The sequence below is a fragment of the Myotis yumanensis genome, unplaced genomic scaffold, assembly GCF_028538775.1.
Source record: "Myotis yumanensis isolate MYYU_CA2020_CCGP unplaced genomic scaffold, mMyoYum1.0.hap1 SCAF_2, whole genome shotgun sequence".
Taxonomy (NCBI): Eukaryota; Metazoa; Chordata; class Mammalia; order Chiroptera; family Vespertilionidae; genus Myotis; species Myotis yumanensis.
This window is the reverse complement of record NW_027223753.1, coordinates 173,951,010-173,970,794: the sequence shown is the minus strand read 5'-3', so window position 1 is coordinate 173,970,794 and position 19,785 is coordinate 173,951,010. Positions and strand designations below refer to the sequence as shown.

The 19,785-nt window shown below is 38.5% G+C and overlaps 1 protein-coding gene across 4 annotated transcripts in view; it reads left to right on the top strand.

The window, feature by feature from the left end:
• The window catches only part of MAP3K13 (mitogen-activated protein kinase kinase kinase 13), a 158,258-nt gene that overhangs the window by 115,295 nt on the left and 23,178 nt on the right, over nt 1-19,785 (top strand). For all 4 annotated transcript variants that reach the window (XM_070406647.1, XM_070406650.1, XM_070406648.1 and 1 more), the window contains 5 exons: nt 5,089-5,272; nt 10,983-11,174; nt 14,877-15,035; nt 16,886-17,044; nt 17,429-17,537. In XM_070406647.1, coding sequence (XP_070262748.1) covers nt 5,089-5,272; nt 10,983-11,174; nt 14,877-15,035; nt 16,886-17,044; nt 17,429-17,537 — 803 coding nt within the window. The remainder of the gene's footprint in view (nt 1-5,088; nt 5,273-10,982; nt 11,175-14,876; nt 15,036-16,885; nt 17,045-17,428; nt 17,538-19,785) is intronic.

Genomic DNA, 19,785 nt, shown 5'->3' with positions numbered 1-19,785 from the left:
CCAGTCTCATAATTATTTTGGTGGTAAGTTGAAGGTCTCAGGACCCAAATGGAGCAGTGAGGTTTAGACATATAAAAGGTATAAAAGACACATTCTGTGTTTGTGAAAAGGAGCCTTTAAATTTTTTTATTGTTCTATAAACTTGTATTTATTTTGTCTTCCAATTGATTATGTGACTTTCAGAAAGGATTATTGCAGGAATAAGTAAGAAACAGGCCTGGTCAGTTTAAGCTCACAAGGACACAGCAGCTGCCTAACTCTTCAGCAGATGATAAGATATCCTGTTGTGGGCTGGTGTTGCCGTGGGCTGTGAGAGATTTGCTAGCCAGAAACTAAGTGTTTCTTCCTTGTCAGCCTGGGATCAGGGAGATTATCTTTAATCCTGGATTACAGTCAACCAAGGGACAGCTCGTGTAACAGATGTGTCCCTGCGGTTGGTACTTATGAGGAAATTTCACTAAATTTTAAAAAAATTTTAATGATGTCCTCATCTGCCGTTTTGTTTGTTGGTAGTGAAGTCCAAGTAAGGCAGCACTATATGTCATTGAAATCTTTTATTTCCAAATAATTCCCAGTCTCAAAGCAAGTATTGTCATAGGCATGTCTGAATAAACAAAGGAGAATTTATGCATTAAAGTGGGTGAGCATGTGGCTTTTTCTCAGTCTTAAGAATCCTGGTGGATATTGGAACTAAGATAGTAGTCATAGTGATGAATCAGAGAGAAGATGAAAGCTGGGAAGAGTACCAGGGACAGATGTAAAAGCAGCAGAAAGTCTGGGGCTAACCCTGGAGGGAGCACAACCAATTTCCATTATTATGAGGATAGCGATCTCGTTCATCAATGATCTAGGCCCCCAATTTTTCACATTCTTATTGCTGTTTGTTTTTTTCCTGCCATTCTTCTGTCCCTTGCCTCCTTACTAGATATTGACAGGGACTTTGGGACAGGACAAGAAGACTAAATCACATCCATCATTTTACTTTTGGTAATCAGTTCTAGTAAAAAGATGGATGTGAAGGTAGTTGAAATACTATTTTATTTTACACTCTGTGTTCTTGAATACCAATGCTATCTCCTTTGTTTTTCCATATTAATTGACACTTGGCTGAATAACATAGGCATGAGCTAGTGTTGGTAGAGGAATACTTTAATCCTTATTATAATATCCTCAACTTTTGGTATTTGAGTGCCAATTTATTTATTTCTCATTTTATAAAAATACTTAATAATACACCCTGGCCAGGTGGCTCAGTTGGCTGAGTATCATCCCATACACCAAAACAGTTGCACCATTCAATTCCTGGTCAGGACACATACCTAGTTGTGAGTTTGATCTTCAGTTGGGGCACATATGGGAGGCAACTGATAGATGTTTCTCACATCGATGTTTCTCTCTCTCTCTCTCTCTCTCTCTCTCTCCATCCTTCTCTCTCTCTCCCCCCTCCTCTGTCTCTAAAATCAATAAAAACATCCTTGTGTGAGGATTTTTTAAAAAGAAAAGAAAAAATAATTAATAATAGGCATTATTTCTTTAAAATATAATAAATTACAATGTAAGCATTATAAAATGATATAAAAAGAAAGAGTTACTTAAGATATTGTTTTAGAATTCCTAAATAACAATATGGAAAAAAATTAATTTAAACCAGTCCTCCCATCATACACCTAAATAAACTCCAGATGGATGTAAAGGTTAAAGTTTTTAAAAATCAACTATAGATCAACTCTTAGAGGATAGAATAGCCAGTAGAAGACATTACAAGGAAAATTTCAGGCAACCACAAAAATATGTTGTTCAAAAAATAATAAAATTAAAAGGAAAATGCTTTTGTAAAAAAAAAAAAAAATATATATATATATATATATATATACACACATATATATATATTCTCTTCATGTTTTCAAAGAAATAGAGAGGAAGTTCTTTCAAATTTATGAGAACTACAAGACCCTACTATGTAAATAGACAAAGGATAAATTTGATAATTCCTACAAAATAGATGTGCATAGTAAGCAAATGTAAAGGAAATATTCCACATTGCTGACAATTAAAGTAGTACAAACATAAAATAGTATTTTATACCTAATTAAGTTAGCACCAAAAAATAATTGGCAATATTCATGGCTGGCAAAGTTGTTATAAAAGGAACATACATTGCTGCTGTCAGCAAAAATGAGCTAAATCCTTTTGGGTAGCAATTTGGAATGTATACCAAGAGCCAAGAAACTGTGCTCTTTAATCTAAGGATTGAGTTTGAGGAAGTAAATATGAAGAAAGAAAAAAGTGTTTTAATTTCAAATTTAAATTAGCAAACAAAAAGATGGAAATATTTAAGTACAAAAAAAAGATGAGGATACAGTAAACAATTATTAAAGCTTAAAATAAAAATTATATAAGTACATGGGGAATACATAATACATAAAAAAATTATACATATATACAACTTTTACATAGCTGTATACATGTGAACAAAGACTAAAAGAGAAGATGAAAACTGAGTATGGGGTGGGATATTAGATAAAATAGGGGGTTTTCTGGTATTTTCTAATGTTTCTAGTATTTAACAGTAAATAAAGATTGAGTAGATAGGAAAAAAAGACACCCAAAGATTGTCCAATTTTAACAGTTATTGTATTAAAAATTAGGGTAACTTGGACTTTTATAAAGTTATTCAGAGAAATATTATCCAATTATGCTCTTGCCCCATATCCTGTAATCATACCTTATTCCGTCATCAGGATGGTCACAATGACACTGTGTTTAGTTCTTCACTGACCCTGATAGTAAAACTGTCTTAGAGTATGCATCAATATCTGCGCCTGTGTGTGCTGCACGAATAAGCCCATGGGGACGAAAGTGAGACTGCTCCAGCCACTTAATACTTACCAGTCATTAGAAGCCATAAAGATATTGAAAGCAGTCAAGTCTATAACTTACTGCTTTCTCCCTAATCGCATTTGATATTATTTGTTCCTTAGGTGATTTCTTATTTGTGAGTTATTTGTATTTTAGAGATTTGCTTTGATATAACATATAGTCCCTTTCAATAGCATAGAAACCTTTAAAACTGCTGATGTCAGCAGAATGGGACGGATACCCATGATATAAACCACCCTCACTATAATATTTTCTGCTCTACATAGTTACATTTTGAAGGTCATGTTTAACCATTGTGATGAGAAGCCACATTTTGTTAAGAGCCTACAGAATTTCTTTTCTCCTAAAGTGGAGAAATTAGAGACGAGGGAAATGTAGTTCTGGATACTGATGAACTCTTTCTGCTCTTGCTTCACATGGCAAATGGTAAGTTGATTTGCTTTCAAGACCAGAATATCTTCAAAGCCCCGTCAACACTACCTTGTTCAGTGTTCTCTAAATAGCAGCCTTTTAGTGATCAGTGATCCGACAAGAATTTCTCATAACCTTTAACGTTGTCATCATCCTCCCCTCACTCCTGGGGCTCCTGGCTCTTTGATGCTCATTTCTTACCAGTGCAGTGATGACGCACTGGCAAAAGGGGGACGAGGAGAAGGATCAATGGATTACATTCTTCCTTTTAAGTTTCACAAGATTAAAGCAAATATTGATTGGGTTTTTGAAGTGCTTTATCTCAAATAGCATTTAATTCATTATGAAAGTAATATACACTTACAGTTAAGCATGTTTAATGCAGAAAAGGATAAAGAACCATATGAATCACTAATAATACCACCACTTCGAAATAACTGCTGGTACATTTTTTGGTACCAAAAATAAAAATAAAACTCTAAAAAAGAGAGAAACATGAAAATATGAGAACTACAAGAATAAATATCTATATGAGGAAATACTAGAGGCCCGGTGCACGGATTTGTGCACTGGTGGGGTCCCTCAGCTTAGCCTGCAAGGATCTGGCAGAAACTGGCAGTCCAACACCACCTGATGCTCCTGCCTGCTGCTCCCGCTCATCCCAGCCCTGCTGCACCTGCCGTGGGCTCGCACCCAGTCAGTTCTGATTGGGAGAGGCTCGCGCTGCTGCAGCAGCGCTAACCAACCGTGGGCCCTGCCTCTGGTGCCCATTGGTCAGCTGAGTGGCGCTCCCACTGTGGGAGTGCACTGACTACCAGGGGGCAGCTCCTGCGTTGAACGTCTGCCCCCTGGTGGTCAGTGCACACCATAGCGACCGGTCAACTTGTCATTTGGTTGTTTGGTCGCTTAGGCTTTTATATAGAGAGATATCATGACTAATGACACTCTTAGTTACTGCATGAGAGGCAATGTGGTATAGTGCTTCTCTACACCCCCTGGAATCAGCCAATTCTAGAGTTCTAGGCCCAGTTCTGCCACTTACCATCCCTACCCCTAACGAGTTTTCTCATCTTTAAATAACCATAATAAGGCTGAACTTGTAGGATTATTGTAAGGATTAAACACATGAGACATGTAAAACAGTATGCTAGTGTCTGGCATATAGTAACTACTAAATAAAAGGTAAATACTAATACAGGTATTATGCATAATTAGATTCTTAGGTGAGATTCATTGAAAATTCATTCAGCAAGAATTAATTGAGCACCTGACTAGAAATTTGAAGAGGAATAAAACAACACTTATAATGGGTGATGGGGTAGGGATAGTGGTGTAGAGACAGGGGAATCGACTGAACATGCAAGCTTGAAGCGCAGAGAAGCGAGTGTCAGTATGCAGGGTGCGCCCAAAAATTGTATACACACTTTAACAGCTGATAGCTCAATTTTGAAAATGAAATGTATTTTAATAAACACTGCCTTTATAATTATTCAAAGTGTGTGTATGCATTTTTTGGGACACCCTATATGTTTTGTTTGGAGGAGAGTATATTGGAGATCTCTGATCTGCTTGATTTCACTGGTGAAAAATTGATACAGACTAACTCATGGGAATATCTAATCTATAGTCTCAAGGCACATAGAAAGGTTCTAACTTTTGGTGAGTTACCAGGTGGGAAACAAAGTGTAGAGTCATTTTGGGGCATGGTAAAGTTGGCACCTTTGGAGCGGCCTTGTAGAATAGTCCCTAAGCAAATTCCAAGATCTTTTTAAGCTTGTTCCTTGTTTGTGTGCCCAGATACTTGGGAAGTGCCATTTGAGGAGATCTCAGAGCTGCAGTGGCTGGGTAGCGGAGCCCAAGGAGCTGTTTTTCTGGGCAAGTTCCGAGCGGAGGAGGTGGCCATCAAGAAAGTGAGAGAACAGAATGAGACGGATATCAAGCACTTGAGGAAGTTGAAGCATCCTAACATCATCGCTTTCAAGTAGGTCAAGGCTTTTTCTTTTTTTTAAGAAATAAATTTTCTTTCCCCCAATATATACATATAAATTCCTGCTTTGAAAGACATGTTAAGACCATGCTATAGACCAGTGATGGCGAACCTTTTGAGCTCAGCGTGTCAGCATTTTGAAAAACCCTAACTTAACTCTGGTGCCGTGTCACATAGAGAAATTTTTTGATATTTGCAACCATAGTAAAACAAAGACTTATATTTTTGATATTTATTTTATATATTTAAATGCCATTGAACAAAGAAAAATCAACCAAAAAAATGAGTTCGCGTGTCACCTCTGACACACGTGTCATAGGTTCGCCATCACTGCTATAGACTGAGCACTGTGCTAGGTGCTTTGGTAGGGTATCAATAACTATTAAATTAGAATCATGTCTTTAAGGAGTTTATAATATAGAAGTTCTTTTTGCCAGAGAATGCCCTCCTTGGACGTGATGCAGATGGGGCAGAGAGAGAGAAAGTGGATTCTTGCCAAGCAGTCAGATCTGCTCATCAACCTCATTTATCGATAGGATGACAGATAACCTGGACATGCTAAAATTCAGTTAAGAAAACAAAGCTAACATCTAAGTAACCAGAGAACAATTAGTCCCTGTGTAATAGATATGCTTTTTATTAGTTTCTATTAGCATCTCTCATTAAATATTAACTTGTAATAACAGATACCTTCAGAGTATTTCTCCCTGCCTCATTGCTTGCTAGGTGGCTTTTTAAGGAATGCCAAATACTCAGCTTTCTAAATGTAATGATACAGAGTTATTGGTGATAGCAAGTATGTGCTATTTTCATTTCACAAAGTAGTTGTTTTCAAGATCTTTATAGTTTAGACCATTATTTTCAGAATATTGGCAGGAATCCCTAGCAAAAGGGGGAGACCCAAAGGCAAATTTGTGGAAATCACCAAATTTAGCAGTGCTGAGTTCTAAATATGTGCAATTCCTTCTGCCTTGTGTTCCATCTCTTACCAGTCTTCAAAGTTTGCCTTAGGTTTGAACAAATGAATGGTGATTGGCTTTAGAGTAGGCAAGGTGAAGAATAGGAAAGGTAGCTTTTAGGTGAGCTGAAAGTATAGAAAGTAGAACTTCTTTTTTTAAAAAATATATTTTATTGAATTTTTACAGAGAGGAAAGGAGAGGGATAGTCAGAAACATCAATGTGAGAGAAACATCCATCAGCTGCCTCCTGCACACTCCCCACTGGGGATATGCCCGCAACCAAGGTAAATGCCCTTGACCAGAATCGAACCTGGGACCCTTGCGTCCGCAGGCCAATGCTCTATCCACTGAGCCAAACTGGTTAGGGTGAAAGTAGAACTTCTTTAAATGTATATATGAAAATTATATGACCAATGAGGCTACAGTTAAAAGTGAAATAACTTACAAATCCCCCTTCCCTAAACTAGAAGGAACTCCTCCCAGCCCCCAAGAGGGAGCCTCTCTTGACAAAATTCTCATTATAAAGCTAAACATGTGATGTGATAATTTTTTGTTGGAACCACATCCCCAAAGTAAGAAATAGAAATCTTAGGTACAAGTTTTATACAATGAGTTTAAACGAGTATTAAAGCTGTTTTGATTCAAGACCCCTTATGGACAGGGAAATGAGTGTAAAAAGGAGAAGCATTGCCCTGGCCAACATTGTTCAGTGGTTAGAGCATTGGCCTGCACACCAAAGGGTCACAGGTTTGATTCCCAGTTAAGGGCATGTACCTGGGTTGGGGTTCAATCCCCAGCCCAGTCAGGACAAGTGCGGGTTGGGGCACATGCAGGTGGCAACCAATCCATGTGTCTTGTCTCTCCCACATCGATGTTTCTCTCTCCCACTTCTCTCTCCCTTCCACTCTCTCTAGTGATTCTATTACTGGTAGCCCTAGTTGCATGTGAGACTTAAAACAAAATGTTCTAGAGACCAATTCTAATCTTTCCAAAGATGATCATTTCAAAAGACAATAAGAGGATTTTATTTTTTTAATCCTTACCCGAGGATATTTTTTTCATTGATCTTTAGAGAGAGAATGGAAGGGGCGAGAAGGGAGGGAGAGAGGGAGGGAGGCAGAGAAAGAGAGAGAGAGAGAGAGAGAGAGAGAGAGTCATCAATGTGAGAGAGACACATTGACTGGTTGCCTCTGCACGAGCCCAGGGCCTTGGATAGAACCTGCAATTGAGGTGCATGCCCCTCACTGGGAAATGAACCCTCAACTCTTCGGCCTGCAGGCCGATGCTCTAACCACTGAGAAAACTGGCCAGGGCAAGAGAATTATTTTTAAGCAGGCTACCAGAAACTCACTTCTTTCTTTCATTTTACTTCACTAAGAGGATCTTCACTCCCACTATGCTACATCATTCTAAATGTAAGGTAGAAGGGGAGGCCAGGGGAAGATCAATGGGGGGGAAAAGGAGACATATTTACTACTATTTGTAATACTTTAAACAATAAAATAAAATTAAAAAAATAAATAAATGGAAGGTAGAGCTTCCATTTAACTATACCTTGAAGCTTAGGTTTGAGACAGAGATCAGCAAGCCTTTTGGCCTCCTGAAATGAAATAGGCTGTATCTTCCAGGTAAGAGGGCTTTCCATGTAGCATGTGTGTCCTAAGAGGATGGGTATGAGAAGCTTTATTCCTTTTCTTCTCAGTCTTTCCTCCCACCTCACTCTCTGACCCGCCCACCTGCATATGCACTTTTCAGCATTTTGGACAAATATTGCCATGCTGGTCCCCAACTCTTTAGGCTGAAGATGCTTGAATAGTCTTTACCTCTACATGGAAACAATAGCGAGACTGTGTCCCTGGCCCATTACACCATGCTCTTGAGGCATTGTGCAGTGTTATGTTTGCAGCTATCTGTGCCATGTGTTGCTTGGCCAATGAATCATTCAGGACCATCTGGAAGACATGAAGGCAATATTAGATTTTAGTACGTCTCTCTGGATACTGATTTCTGTGCTTACAGCTTCTTTTGAAATAAGAACCATATACAGTAGGGAAAGAGCAAGGAAAGAATACTGTATTCTTTTTCCTCCCAATTTCTTAAAGCGGTCTTTTAAGAAAACCCAGTCTGACTGTTCCTAATGGAATTGAGTGCCAATGGGGAAGAAAAGGTAGCAATTAGAAGTGATTATAGAGCTGTTATTTATAGCTAGTAAGGGCCTTGTCATAGTATAGGGCTGATGGAATGATTGCTTCTCATTCGTCAGTCGGGAAAGATGAAAAACGCATACATATCACCGTTAGGCCCTTTCTGTCTACATTTGTGACAAGTTAAAACATAGTTGAACAGGATACTGAGTAGCTTCAAACAAATATGTATTTTGATATCCTTAAGCATATTACATTATTCCTGCCTTACTTATTATTTCTCTGTGATGAAAATTAAAGTCTGTTTGTAGGTGCCGTACATTCCTGCTCCACTGAGGTTTCCTACAAGTCAAGTAACAAAAACTTGAAAAAATGTTTCCACTGAAAATCAAGATGAAAATTTTGGGGAGCTTAGAAAATGCTGGGGAGTAATAGAAATAGCTTTGTGGCATTTGACAGGCACAGCAAAGCAGGGAAAATGAAGACTACTTCTTTAATTTCTTTATAACCTGTTATTGTTGTAAGACTTTCACATGATTACAAGCCATCATGCCCTCTATTTTTAATATATATTTTTATTGATTTCAGAGAGGAAGGAAGAGGGAGTGAGATAGAAACATCAATGGTGAGATAAAAGCATTGATTGGCTGCTTCTTGCACACCCCACACTGGGAATCAAGCCCTTAATCCAGGCATGTGCCCTGACCTGGAATTGACTGTGACCTCCTGGTTCATAGGTTGACACTCAACCACTGAGCCATGCCAGGCGGGCCCATCATGGCCTCTAGTGTCCTTCATCACTTATAGCAGCCTAAGAAATAGGACATGAATTGAGAGCTGGCTAAGGACTTTAGCTGGGTGCCTTGTAGGTAGACTGCTCTCAATAACTATTCTGGAAAGTTTTAAAGGAAGGCATACATACATACATACATACCATTAAGGATGGGACACAGAGAATTGCAGACGGTGATTTCTTTTTCTCTTTTCTCATCCTCAGAACCAAACTGTGAATTAGAATTAATCTGATTATTCCCACTTCTATAAGTTAACAATATTAATATAGGAATCCCCAATATGCTTGTCCATCCTGCAGTGAAGGAGGATAACAGAGGCAGTGTGGTATACGAGTGGAAAGAGCATGGCATTGAAGTTAAACAGGCAGATTTGAATCCCACTGTCATTCGTTAGTTGTCTGATCTAAGACAAGTCACTGTCCCTCTCTGAACATTACCTATAAAAAATGGAAAAGGTAATATCTATCTTACAGTGGTTTGGAGCAGACTAAATAAAACAAATAAACATGTAAACACACCTGACAAATAGAAGATGTTCTTTCATGTTAGTGCCCCTCCTCCTACCCTAGGCCTCTGCACATGTTCATGTGAAGGTTTGATCATCAAAGAAAGTTAAGGTAAAGTTAAGAACTATCTCTCAAGGCCTTGCTGTGAATGTCTAGGCCTTGTGGTAGACAGATGAGAACTTGAAAACCTTTTCCTTCAATGAGCCTGTAATCTATATCAGATCGTATCTGAAAACTAATGGCTGCTATGTAGCATTGGAATTGAGAGAAGAGAAAGATCTTTAGGCTGGAATGATCAGGAAAGGCTTCATGGGAGATGTAAGAATTGATGGAAATACAGGCTGCATGGATATATAACACATTGTGTAATGCTATTTTTATTCTAAACAGAAAGGTTTTTCAAAGACTATATAATATAGAAATTTTTAAAAGTTTTTTTTAACTTCTTTTTAAATTTATTTAAATCATTCTTTATATTTTAATTACCATTGACATACAATATTATATTAGTTTCAGGTATACACATCACTAGAGACATATAAAATAGAAAATTGAGCCCAGCTGTGTTGCTCAGTGGTTGAGTGTCGACCCATGAACCAGGAGGTCACAGTTCAATTTCCAGGCAGGGTACATGCCCAGGTTTCTGGCTTGGTCCCCAGTAGGGGGTGTGCAGGAGGCAGCCAACCAATGATTCTCTCTCATCGATGTTTCTATCCCTTTCTCCCTCTCCCTTACTCTCTCTGAAATCAATAAAAACATATTTTTTTAAAAGAAAATTGATTCTTTTTTTCTGATCCTCAATCTAGCTAGTCTTAAATTTGAGTAACTTAAAATTCAACAAAATAATAGCAAAAACAGCAATATTTTATTCGAATTATATTTCTGCACACTATGTATAAAACCCTCTATGGAATTCTAAAAGGACGCTATTTAAATTATTCTTAATCAGAACAACACAATATCTAGCCCACACAAAGCCTCAGGAAAGGGTGCTCTTTGACCCAGAATGGAATGTCGCCACAGAAAAAAAGCACCAGATATAGCATAGCATGTAGATACCCAGAGTGAACAAAACAAAACTAAAATTGTTGCTATGCATAGTAGGGAAAATCTGTAGACTAAAGGGTTTTAATGCTAATTTAAGAATCAGGAATGATTATCTATATGCATGTAAAAAATAATTTGGATAGAGAATTGGCCTTAGTGATTAAATTTATGAAATGCTCCTAAGATATAAATAAGTATGCATGTATGTTTGTTTCTATGTGTGTATTATATCCATGCTTGTGTTTTCTTGAAAGGGGTGTTTGTACTCAGGCCCCATGTTATTGTATCATCATGGAATACTGTGCCCATGGACAACTCTACGAGGTTTTGCGAGCGGGCAGGAAGATCACACCTCGATTGCTAGTAGACTGGTCCACAGGAATCGCAAGTGGAATGAATTATTTGCACCTTCACAAAATTATTCATCGTGATCTCAAATCACCTAAGTGAGTACTGGAGCTAATTTTTCAGCCATTTTGTTTTATTGCTTTGAAATAAGGAATTCCATCAACCTTAGTTGAAGTTTTCAGACTTGACACTTTTGGTTCAGCTTACGTCAGCACAGTGGGCAATGCTATTTGTGTATCTTTTGGATTATTATTGACCTACTGACCTATGTAGATGGCAGATATGTTCAGGCACCTGACACTAGTTTTCCCTTTTTGTTGCATTATAATTGTATAATTATGAAACAATTCATTATCTGAATAATTAATCATTTTGAATAATTAATGCCAAACTTCCTCACTTGGAGGCTTGACTTGCTGTTTTCCTGTGTGTTTCCAGAAAAACACTTTTTAAAAGTGAGTTTCAGAAATGCTCTTAATACAGTCAGGTGAAAGTGAATGAATAAGAAACAGAGGCAAAGAATAAATAAAAATGTTAGAACTAAAGCTTGTTCACAAAATGTATACCATAAGATTCTCTACCGCTGTGGTGTAGAGGTGGACTCCATATCTGGCGCTGAGTTTCCTAAAGTCTAAGCAAAGAAAGAAAGAAATCGTTATAAGGTTCACAGTGTTCATAAGAAAAATACAAACTGATTATTTAAGAGAAGCAAAGCTGTTTCTAGTAGCCTCTGTTTTCAAAATGATTCCTTGGCTACTAATAACCATTTTAAGAGGAGTGTTTATCAGTTCCTCAAATTGCATACAAGAATTGATAAAATGGTATATTTCAGTGTTGCTCCTATTTTTAAACATTTTTATCACTTCTCGTCACATTTTGGTTTGGAGAAGCAGAAAAGGATTAATCTTTTTTGCATGTGCTTTTATGGTTTACAACATATTTTTATATCCATGATCACATCTGCTTTGAACTTGACAAAAACTGTGTGGGATATATGTGACAAGTATCATTATTTTTATTTTATATGAGAGAAACTAGGGCTCAGAGACGGAAGTCATGGAGCTAGGCCTTGAACCCAGAACTTTTCAACCAAAGACCACTGCTTCTTAAGTCATCGTGTGAAGGTGAGGGATTCACAAGGAATCCTGCCTCTTCTCCATGGAAGATATAAATCAGTCTTGATTATAAACTTAAAAGACCGGCCACATTTATCACCACAGTTCTCAATAATGTTTATTACCATTGTTAGCTCACTGAACAAACTTCTTCTTGATTTACTTGCAAATAACTTTATTATATAGTGTTCATTCCTTCTGTCTATATGGATGCTTTTGTTACCCACTACATACACATAAGATACTTGCCAAAGGCCTCTTTGAATGGTCTGCTTTTGAATCACCTTGTTCTCCTTGAGAATTAATTGTAGAAAAGGAAGTCAGGAATATGTAGAATACATAACAATCACACACTGCTCTCTTTAACTGCTGTCACTTAAAGATTAGAGTAAGTTGATTACCCAGTAAGCATTCCCTCTGTTATCAGTACCACCCTGAACCCCTGCAGCCTTGGCCTCTTTGGGTTCCAAGACAATTTTGAAAAAACAAAGATCAGTTTGTCTTGCTGTAAAGAGAGATTTTGTTACCCACATTAAGTCTTTAGGCTGTATGACCTTTGTCTCAGAGATTTCACAAAAGTTTCAAAATCATATCTTCTCTTATCCCCTCCCATGTCCATTCCCGCTCGTCATCTATCTATATAAAACCCTAATATGCAAATCGACCAACAGCCAGTCACTATGACATGCACTGACCACCAGGGGGCAGACGCTCAATGCAGGAGCTGCCCCCAGCCCGCAGGCCCCAACGGGCGGGGCAGTTACTCAGCTGGTCGCCCCACAGATCAGCCCTCCTTCCAGCCAGGCCTAGGGACCCTACCCTTGTAGGAATTTCATGCACCAGACCTCTAGTGTCCTATAATGAGAAACATATAAGAGGCAGAAAGGGAAGTTTCTGGTGTTTTTCCCCTAGGGGCTTATCGCCTTTTCTGACTCTCATGGTTTATGATACCTCAATTCTCCAATTATCACAAATAGCCCATGATACTTTCATCTTTATACATTTCCACCAACACTAGCACCATTAAATCAAAATTCCTAAATTATGTGAATTTTACATAGCAGGTGAAAAACCAGGGCATGGATGTGGATGAAGGTATTCTAAAGCAATTGTAAGCACTGAGCTATTTGGTAAATAGCTATTTCATATTGGCAGGGATGGGGCAAATGTGAAGTCCCTGGTTCAAGAAGAGAAGGAAGGAGATAGACTGAGAAGTTTCCTATTTTCTCACCTCCTTGATTCTGATACTGTTGGAGTATTAAGCCTTCTTATTGTTAAAAATAGTCTCTAGATCATTAAGCCTCTGAAACCCTAACTCATTGACATTCTTAAGTTCTAAACAGGCTGTTTCAAGTGAACTCTGTCTAGTGCAGTGGTCGGCAAACCGCAGCTCGTGAGACACATACGGCTCTTTGGCCCCTTGAGTGTGGCTCTTCCACAAAATACCACGTGTGGGCGCACACATACAGTGCGATTGAAACTTCATGGCCCATGCGCAGAAGTCGGTATTTTGTGGAAGAGCCACACTCAAGGGGCCAAAGAGCCACAGTTTGCCAACCACTGGTAGTGCGTGAGGATGTTACTATGTTGTATTAGTCCCAGGTTATATTCATCTTAAAAGCTGGCAAAAGCAGTTTGCCCAGGTCACATTTCAGATAACTATTATGAAAACTAAAACATGAGTTGTGTGAATCTACTTAAGCTTAAATTTATTCCTGCTTTTTCTCATTTTTAGTGGAATCCCAGTATACTACTTCCTAGTATCATGGTCCCATGCATGGTTTTAGTTGGCCATCATTTCAACAGTGTTTTGAAAGAAGTGTTTTCTTAGTGGGTTGTCTGAGACTGGCAGGGTGGAAACCAATATTTATTGAGCATGTGTGCTTTACTTATCTCATTTAATTCAAACAAAATTTCTATGAGGCATTATTACAGGCCCGTATTCCTTATCCAAAACTCTGGGAGTCAGATGATTTCAGGAACAGTGCATTCATTACCTTACATCCCCAGCAAAGACTGGGGCAGCACCCTATAATCAGCCACATTCATATATCTGTAGCGAAACCTATGGTAGGCACACAAAGTGGGATAAATAAAGTGTGTTTGCTTTATGCATATGAAAAAATACTTATACACTGTTTTTAGATCTTTTTGCATTTTTAAATTGTGGATAAGATATTGTGAACTGAATTGTCTCCATCTCATAGATGAGAAAAATGGCGTAGCAGAATTACATAAATTGGCAAAGCTCACACAATGGTGAAGGCAGGATAAAACCAGATGTAAAAGCCCACTATGGCCCTGGCCAGAGTTGCTCAGTTGGTTGAGCATGATCCCTTGCACCAGAAGGTCACCGGTTCGATTTCAGTCAGGGCACAGGCCCAGGTTGTAGGTTCGGTCCCCAGGTGGGGTGTGTAAAGGAGGCAACCAATCAATGTTTCTCTCTCACATCGATGTTTCTCTTTCTCTCCCTTTTCCTTCCTCTCTTTCTAAAAAACATCAAATATATGCTATGCTGCCTCACAAGTATGAGTGGTGCTGTTTCTAGTGTATCACTAATGTCCTAGTAATATTGAAACTGGTAAGCTGAATTCTGCAAGGTAGGAGGCAGCGAAGTCTTCAGTTGCCAATTTGAGTCATGTTTTTAATTAGTACTAATGGATGTTCTCTTATTTCTTTTCAAAGTGTTTTAGTGACTCACACAGATGCAGTAAAAATTTCAGATTTTGGTACCTCTAAGGAACTCAGCGATAAAAGTACCAAGATGTCCTTTGCTGGCACAGTTGCGTGGATGGCACCAGAAGTGATACGAAATGAGCCTGTCTCTGAAAAAGTCGATATATGGTGAGCAGCACCGTCTGTACCAACTGGAAAACCTTTTCCCACTTTCACCCTGTCAGCATGTTCCTCCATCCATACTTCTACTTTCCTCAAGTAGTCTTCAGTGTTACTCTCTTCTGGTTGGTTGCAGTCCCATATTACCCAATACGATGGTAAGAAGGGTTGGGATAGAATTAAGATGATTCAGTAAAGCATCAGTTTTAAGGACCTTCAAAGAATATGCTAAACTTTCTGGAAAATTGGATGTTTACTTTAAATAACCATTTAGTACAAAAGTCTTCCTGGACTTTACATTACATAATTCTCACCTTCTTAAATAAAATACTTTGAACAAAGTTTACCTGTTTTGGTGACTCAGACCATCATGTACATCTGTGACCTACTGATGAGAATAGACATATTTGAGTTGTATAATGCTATTTACCCTTTTATAAACACCTCTATGGGCTATGCTTTTTTGTTGGTGGTGACCTTTTTAGAATCTTTATCACTTTTTCCTCCAAATCTTTGCTATTAACAGTGTATTTCCTTGTAGTTGCTTTTTTCCATTCGTAAAACGGACTACTAATAACTTTTAGGCTAAAATAATGGCATATATTAAAATTGCATGTAACATCAGAGTAAGAAAAAGAAGAAATGTAGAGTGACTGGTAATTTGGGTAATTATTATGAATGTGTCCTCCTTAGGAATTATGCCAATTTATGTTCCCAACAGAAATGTGTAAGAGTGTTTTCTCAGCCTCACCAACAAAGTTAAACTTTTGGATGTTTGCCAACCATGTAGGTTTAAAAAAAAAGTATATTTGGAGCAATTTTAATTTGTATTCCTCTTCTTATAAGTAAGGTTGTGCATTTTTTCATGTTTACAAACCATTTGTAATTTCTTATTTGTGAACTATTTTTATTCTTTGCTAAGCTTTCTGATCTTTATTCTTATCAATTTATGAATATTTTATATATTAAAAAGATTAGCCTTTTGTGTATATGAATTATAACTACTTTTCACATTTTGTTATTTTGCTTAGAGTTTTTTTCCATGCCAGATTTTTTTTTTTTAATGCAGTTTAGCTTATCATTCTCTCCTTTTATGGCTTCTGGATTTCATAATCAGAAAATCCTTCACCACTCTAAGTTTTTTTTTAATTCCCATGTATTTTTTCAGGAAATTTAGTTTCATTATTATAACTAAATCTTTGATTCATTAGGAATTCATCTTTATGTAAGATAACATATAAATTTCATTTTCTCCCTAGTTGTCCAAACAGCATCTATTGAATAATCAATTTCCCCCACTGGTTGGAGATGTCACTTTTATCATATATGCAATCCCTCTATGCAGTTGGTCTATTTCTAGATTTCTGTTCCATTTCATTAGTGTAGCTGTCTGTTCATGCACCAGAGTTAATCACTGAAGCCTTATAAAACGTTTTAATATCAGTAGTGCTGGTTACCTCTCAGTGACTTTCTTTCTTAGAGTTTTCCTGGCTGTTTCCATTTTTCTTGTAGCAGTATTAGAATTTTAAAACTGGGTACACATTCAATTAAAAATGAATAAAGAGCCCTGGCTGGTTTGGCTCAGTGGATGGAGCGTCAGCCTGCGGACCAAAGGGTCCCAGGTTCAATTCCAGTCAAGGGTACATGCCTAGGGTTGCGGCCTCGATCCCCAGTGGGGGGTGTGCAGGAGGCAGCCAATCAATGATTCTCTCTCATCATTGATGTTTCTATCTCTCTCTCCCTCTCCCTTCCTCTCTGAAAACAATAAAAATATATATTTTTAAAAAATGATTAAAGAACTAAAGTACAAGCCAGCCTTTCTGAAACGTCTTCTGTGCATGTTCTTGGTACTACTGCAGGTCCTTTGGTGTGGTGCTTTGGGAATTGCTGACAGGAGAGATACCTTATAAAGATGTAGACTCTTCGGCCATTATCTGGGGTGTTGGAAGCAATAGCCTACATCTTCCAGTTCCTTCCACTTGCCCTGATGGATTCAAAATCCTTATGAAACAGACATGGTAAGGAATATATTTCTCCCAATATTCTATTTTACCTTCCTCCTCAAAACCATACTTAAAACTTCTTCAGAACTGCAGGGAAGTCTCTAATGTGTATTGGGAGTGAATTACCTGGTAGGATAAAAACCAGGAGCCTTGGAACTATTGATAAATAAAGGACTTAGTACATGTTGAAATAGTAGGCCTTAGTAAATAATAGCTATTATTACTTTACCAGTCCTAAGGGATTATTATCAAACAGGTCACTGATGTTCATTTCATCAACACTGAGATACAGCCATGCATAGAGTCAAAATGGCTTTCATTTTTATTAGAGTAGAATAAAATCTTTATCCTCCTGGACATACCTTCTGAAATGCACAAGCTGCCTTTTTCTACATTTAGGCAAAGTAAACCTCGCAACCGGCCTTCTTTCCGGCAGACACTCATGCATTTGGACATCGCGTCTGCAGATGTTCTTGCCACCCCACAAGAAACTTACTTCAAGTCTCAGGTAAGTTTGGAAACTTTCTACCAGGTACTACTACTGAACAAACAGACAAGGAGCTCTCCGTGAGAAAAAGTAATTCTTAGAAGAGAGCCATTCTGATTCTTATAGCAATTATATAACTCCATTCATTGTGAAACCGTAACTGTGATGCTCATACATGTGACCTTTTGGAGTTTCTTGAGCACATATAGTATTCTCTCATTTGAAAAGAATGTATATCAGAATCCGATCTTCATAATGGGTTCTGGTGAAACTGTTGAAGAGGAAAGAGGAAAAGAAGATATGAAAAGTGTAATGTATATATATGCAAATTAGAATTACTACTGAACTTCATGAACGTATTACTGTCTTTGAAGAAGAAAAAATACAGTACAGAGGAGGGAAGTTAAATACCAGAAAGAGCCCATGATAGAATCAGGCCCAGAGAGAACCTTTTCTCCAACTTTATATGTCACTTAGTAGCACCAAATAAAATATCATTTAATGTGTCTGTTAGCTTTTGCTGCATTACAAGTCATTCTAAAACTTATGGCTTAAAACAATAAGCTTTTGTTTAGCTCACAATTTTGTGGGTCGGGAATTTGGGCTGGGCAGTTCTTCTGCCGGCTTTGGGCTCGCTCACATGTCTGCCGTCCGTTGCAAGGTCGGCTGGCAGGCTGGCAGGTTCCAGATGGCCTCATTCTCAGGTCTGACGACTGGTTGGCTATTTGCTAGAGGCCTCAGTTCTCCACGTGGCCTCTTACCCTGCGGCAGGCTAGCGTGGGCCTGTTCACACGGTGTTCTCGGGGTGACAGATGCAGCAAGGGGCAAGCCCAGTGCACAAGTGAGTTTGAAGCCTGTGTGTGTATCATGCGTGCTAATGTCTCCTTGGCTACGCAAGTCACAGGCCAACCCAGATGGAGAAATAGACATCACCTCTTGATAGGTGCAGAGAGGGGAAGAATTTGTCACTGTTAAATGAAAATGCTACAGATGTCCTAAGGATTGGTGGTCCAACCTCTATCAACATGGTTAGGGAGTGGATGGAGATAAGTGTACGTATGTTCCTCATCCCTCCCAGACCCGGGTAATAGCAAAAGGAGCAAAATAGGGTGAAACTATGGATTTTGAAATAAGTGTGATGATCCTAAGTTATAACTTTATGCCTGTAGGATTTCACAACAGTATTACCTAATTTCTTATCATATAGCTTTGTCTCACTCATGGTACTGTGCTTCTAAGTGAATTTTTATAAGATGAATTCCATCTCCACATTATTTTCCAGTATCATTTCAAAGATTCATTCTCGCCCTAACCAGTTTGGCTCAGCGGATAGAGCGTCGGCCTGCGGACTGAAGGGTCCTAGGTTCGATTCCGGTCAAGGGCATGTACCTTGGTTGTGGGCACATCCCCAGTAGGGGGTGTGCAGGAGGCAGCTGATCGATGTTTCTCTCTCATCGATGTTTCTAACTCTCTATCCCTCTCCCTTCCTCTCTGTAAAAAATCAATTAAAAAAAGATTCATTCTCAGAGAAGACATCATTACCAATCGGTGGTTCAATCTATTCCTCATCGCCCCCCATCTGCAGTGGGGGATGCATTTACCTACCAGGGAAGTCTGTGTTAGAAAGAGTACTGAACTGGGAGAGGCATCATCCTGGGGGTTGAACAAGTCCTCCAATATGTTTTACTACCCGCCCCTACCCAAGGCTCAGAGTATGTGCTTCTCAGGTATCTGACAGACATAGAGATACTCTGGCCATCAGACATTTTGAATTTCTTAATAAAGTCACAGGGCTTCTGGCAGTTCCCAAAAAAAGATAAGTCAGAGACTCTTATCCTGCCCAAAGTTCCAACATACTTTCTATGGAGCCACAAACTTAGCTCTTCCCACAACTGTGTCTTTAAATATTTAATTAGGCTTGGCCCTATAGTTTTTTAGTGTTTCTAAGGAATTACTATGGAAGAAAAGTGTTTGATCTTAGAGCAGCGGTCCTCAACCTGTGGGTCGCGACCCCTTTGGGGGTCGAACGACCCTTTCACAGGGGTCGCCTAAGACCATCGGAAAACACATATGTAATTACATATTGTTTTTGTGATTAATCACTATGCTTTAATTATGTTCAATTTGTAACAATAAAATCGGGGGTCACCACAACATGAGGAACTGTATTAAAGGGCCGCGGCATTAGGAAGGTTGAGAACCACTGTCTTAGAGAAAATAAGAGTAAGTAGGAGATTGACTTCATACCATTTCCTCTGTTCTTTTATAT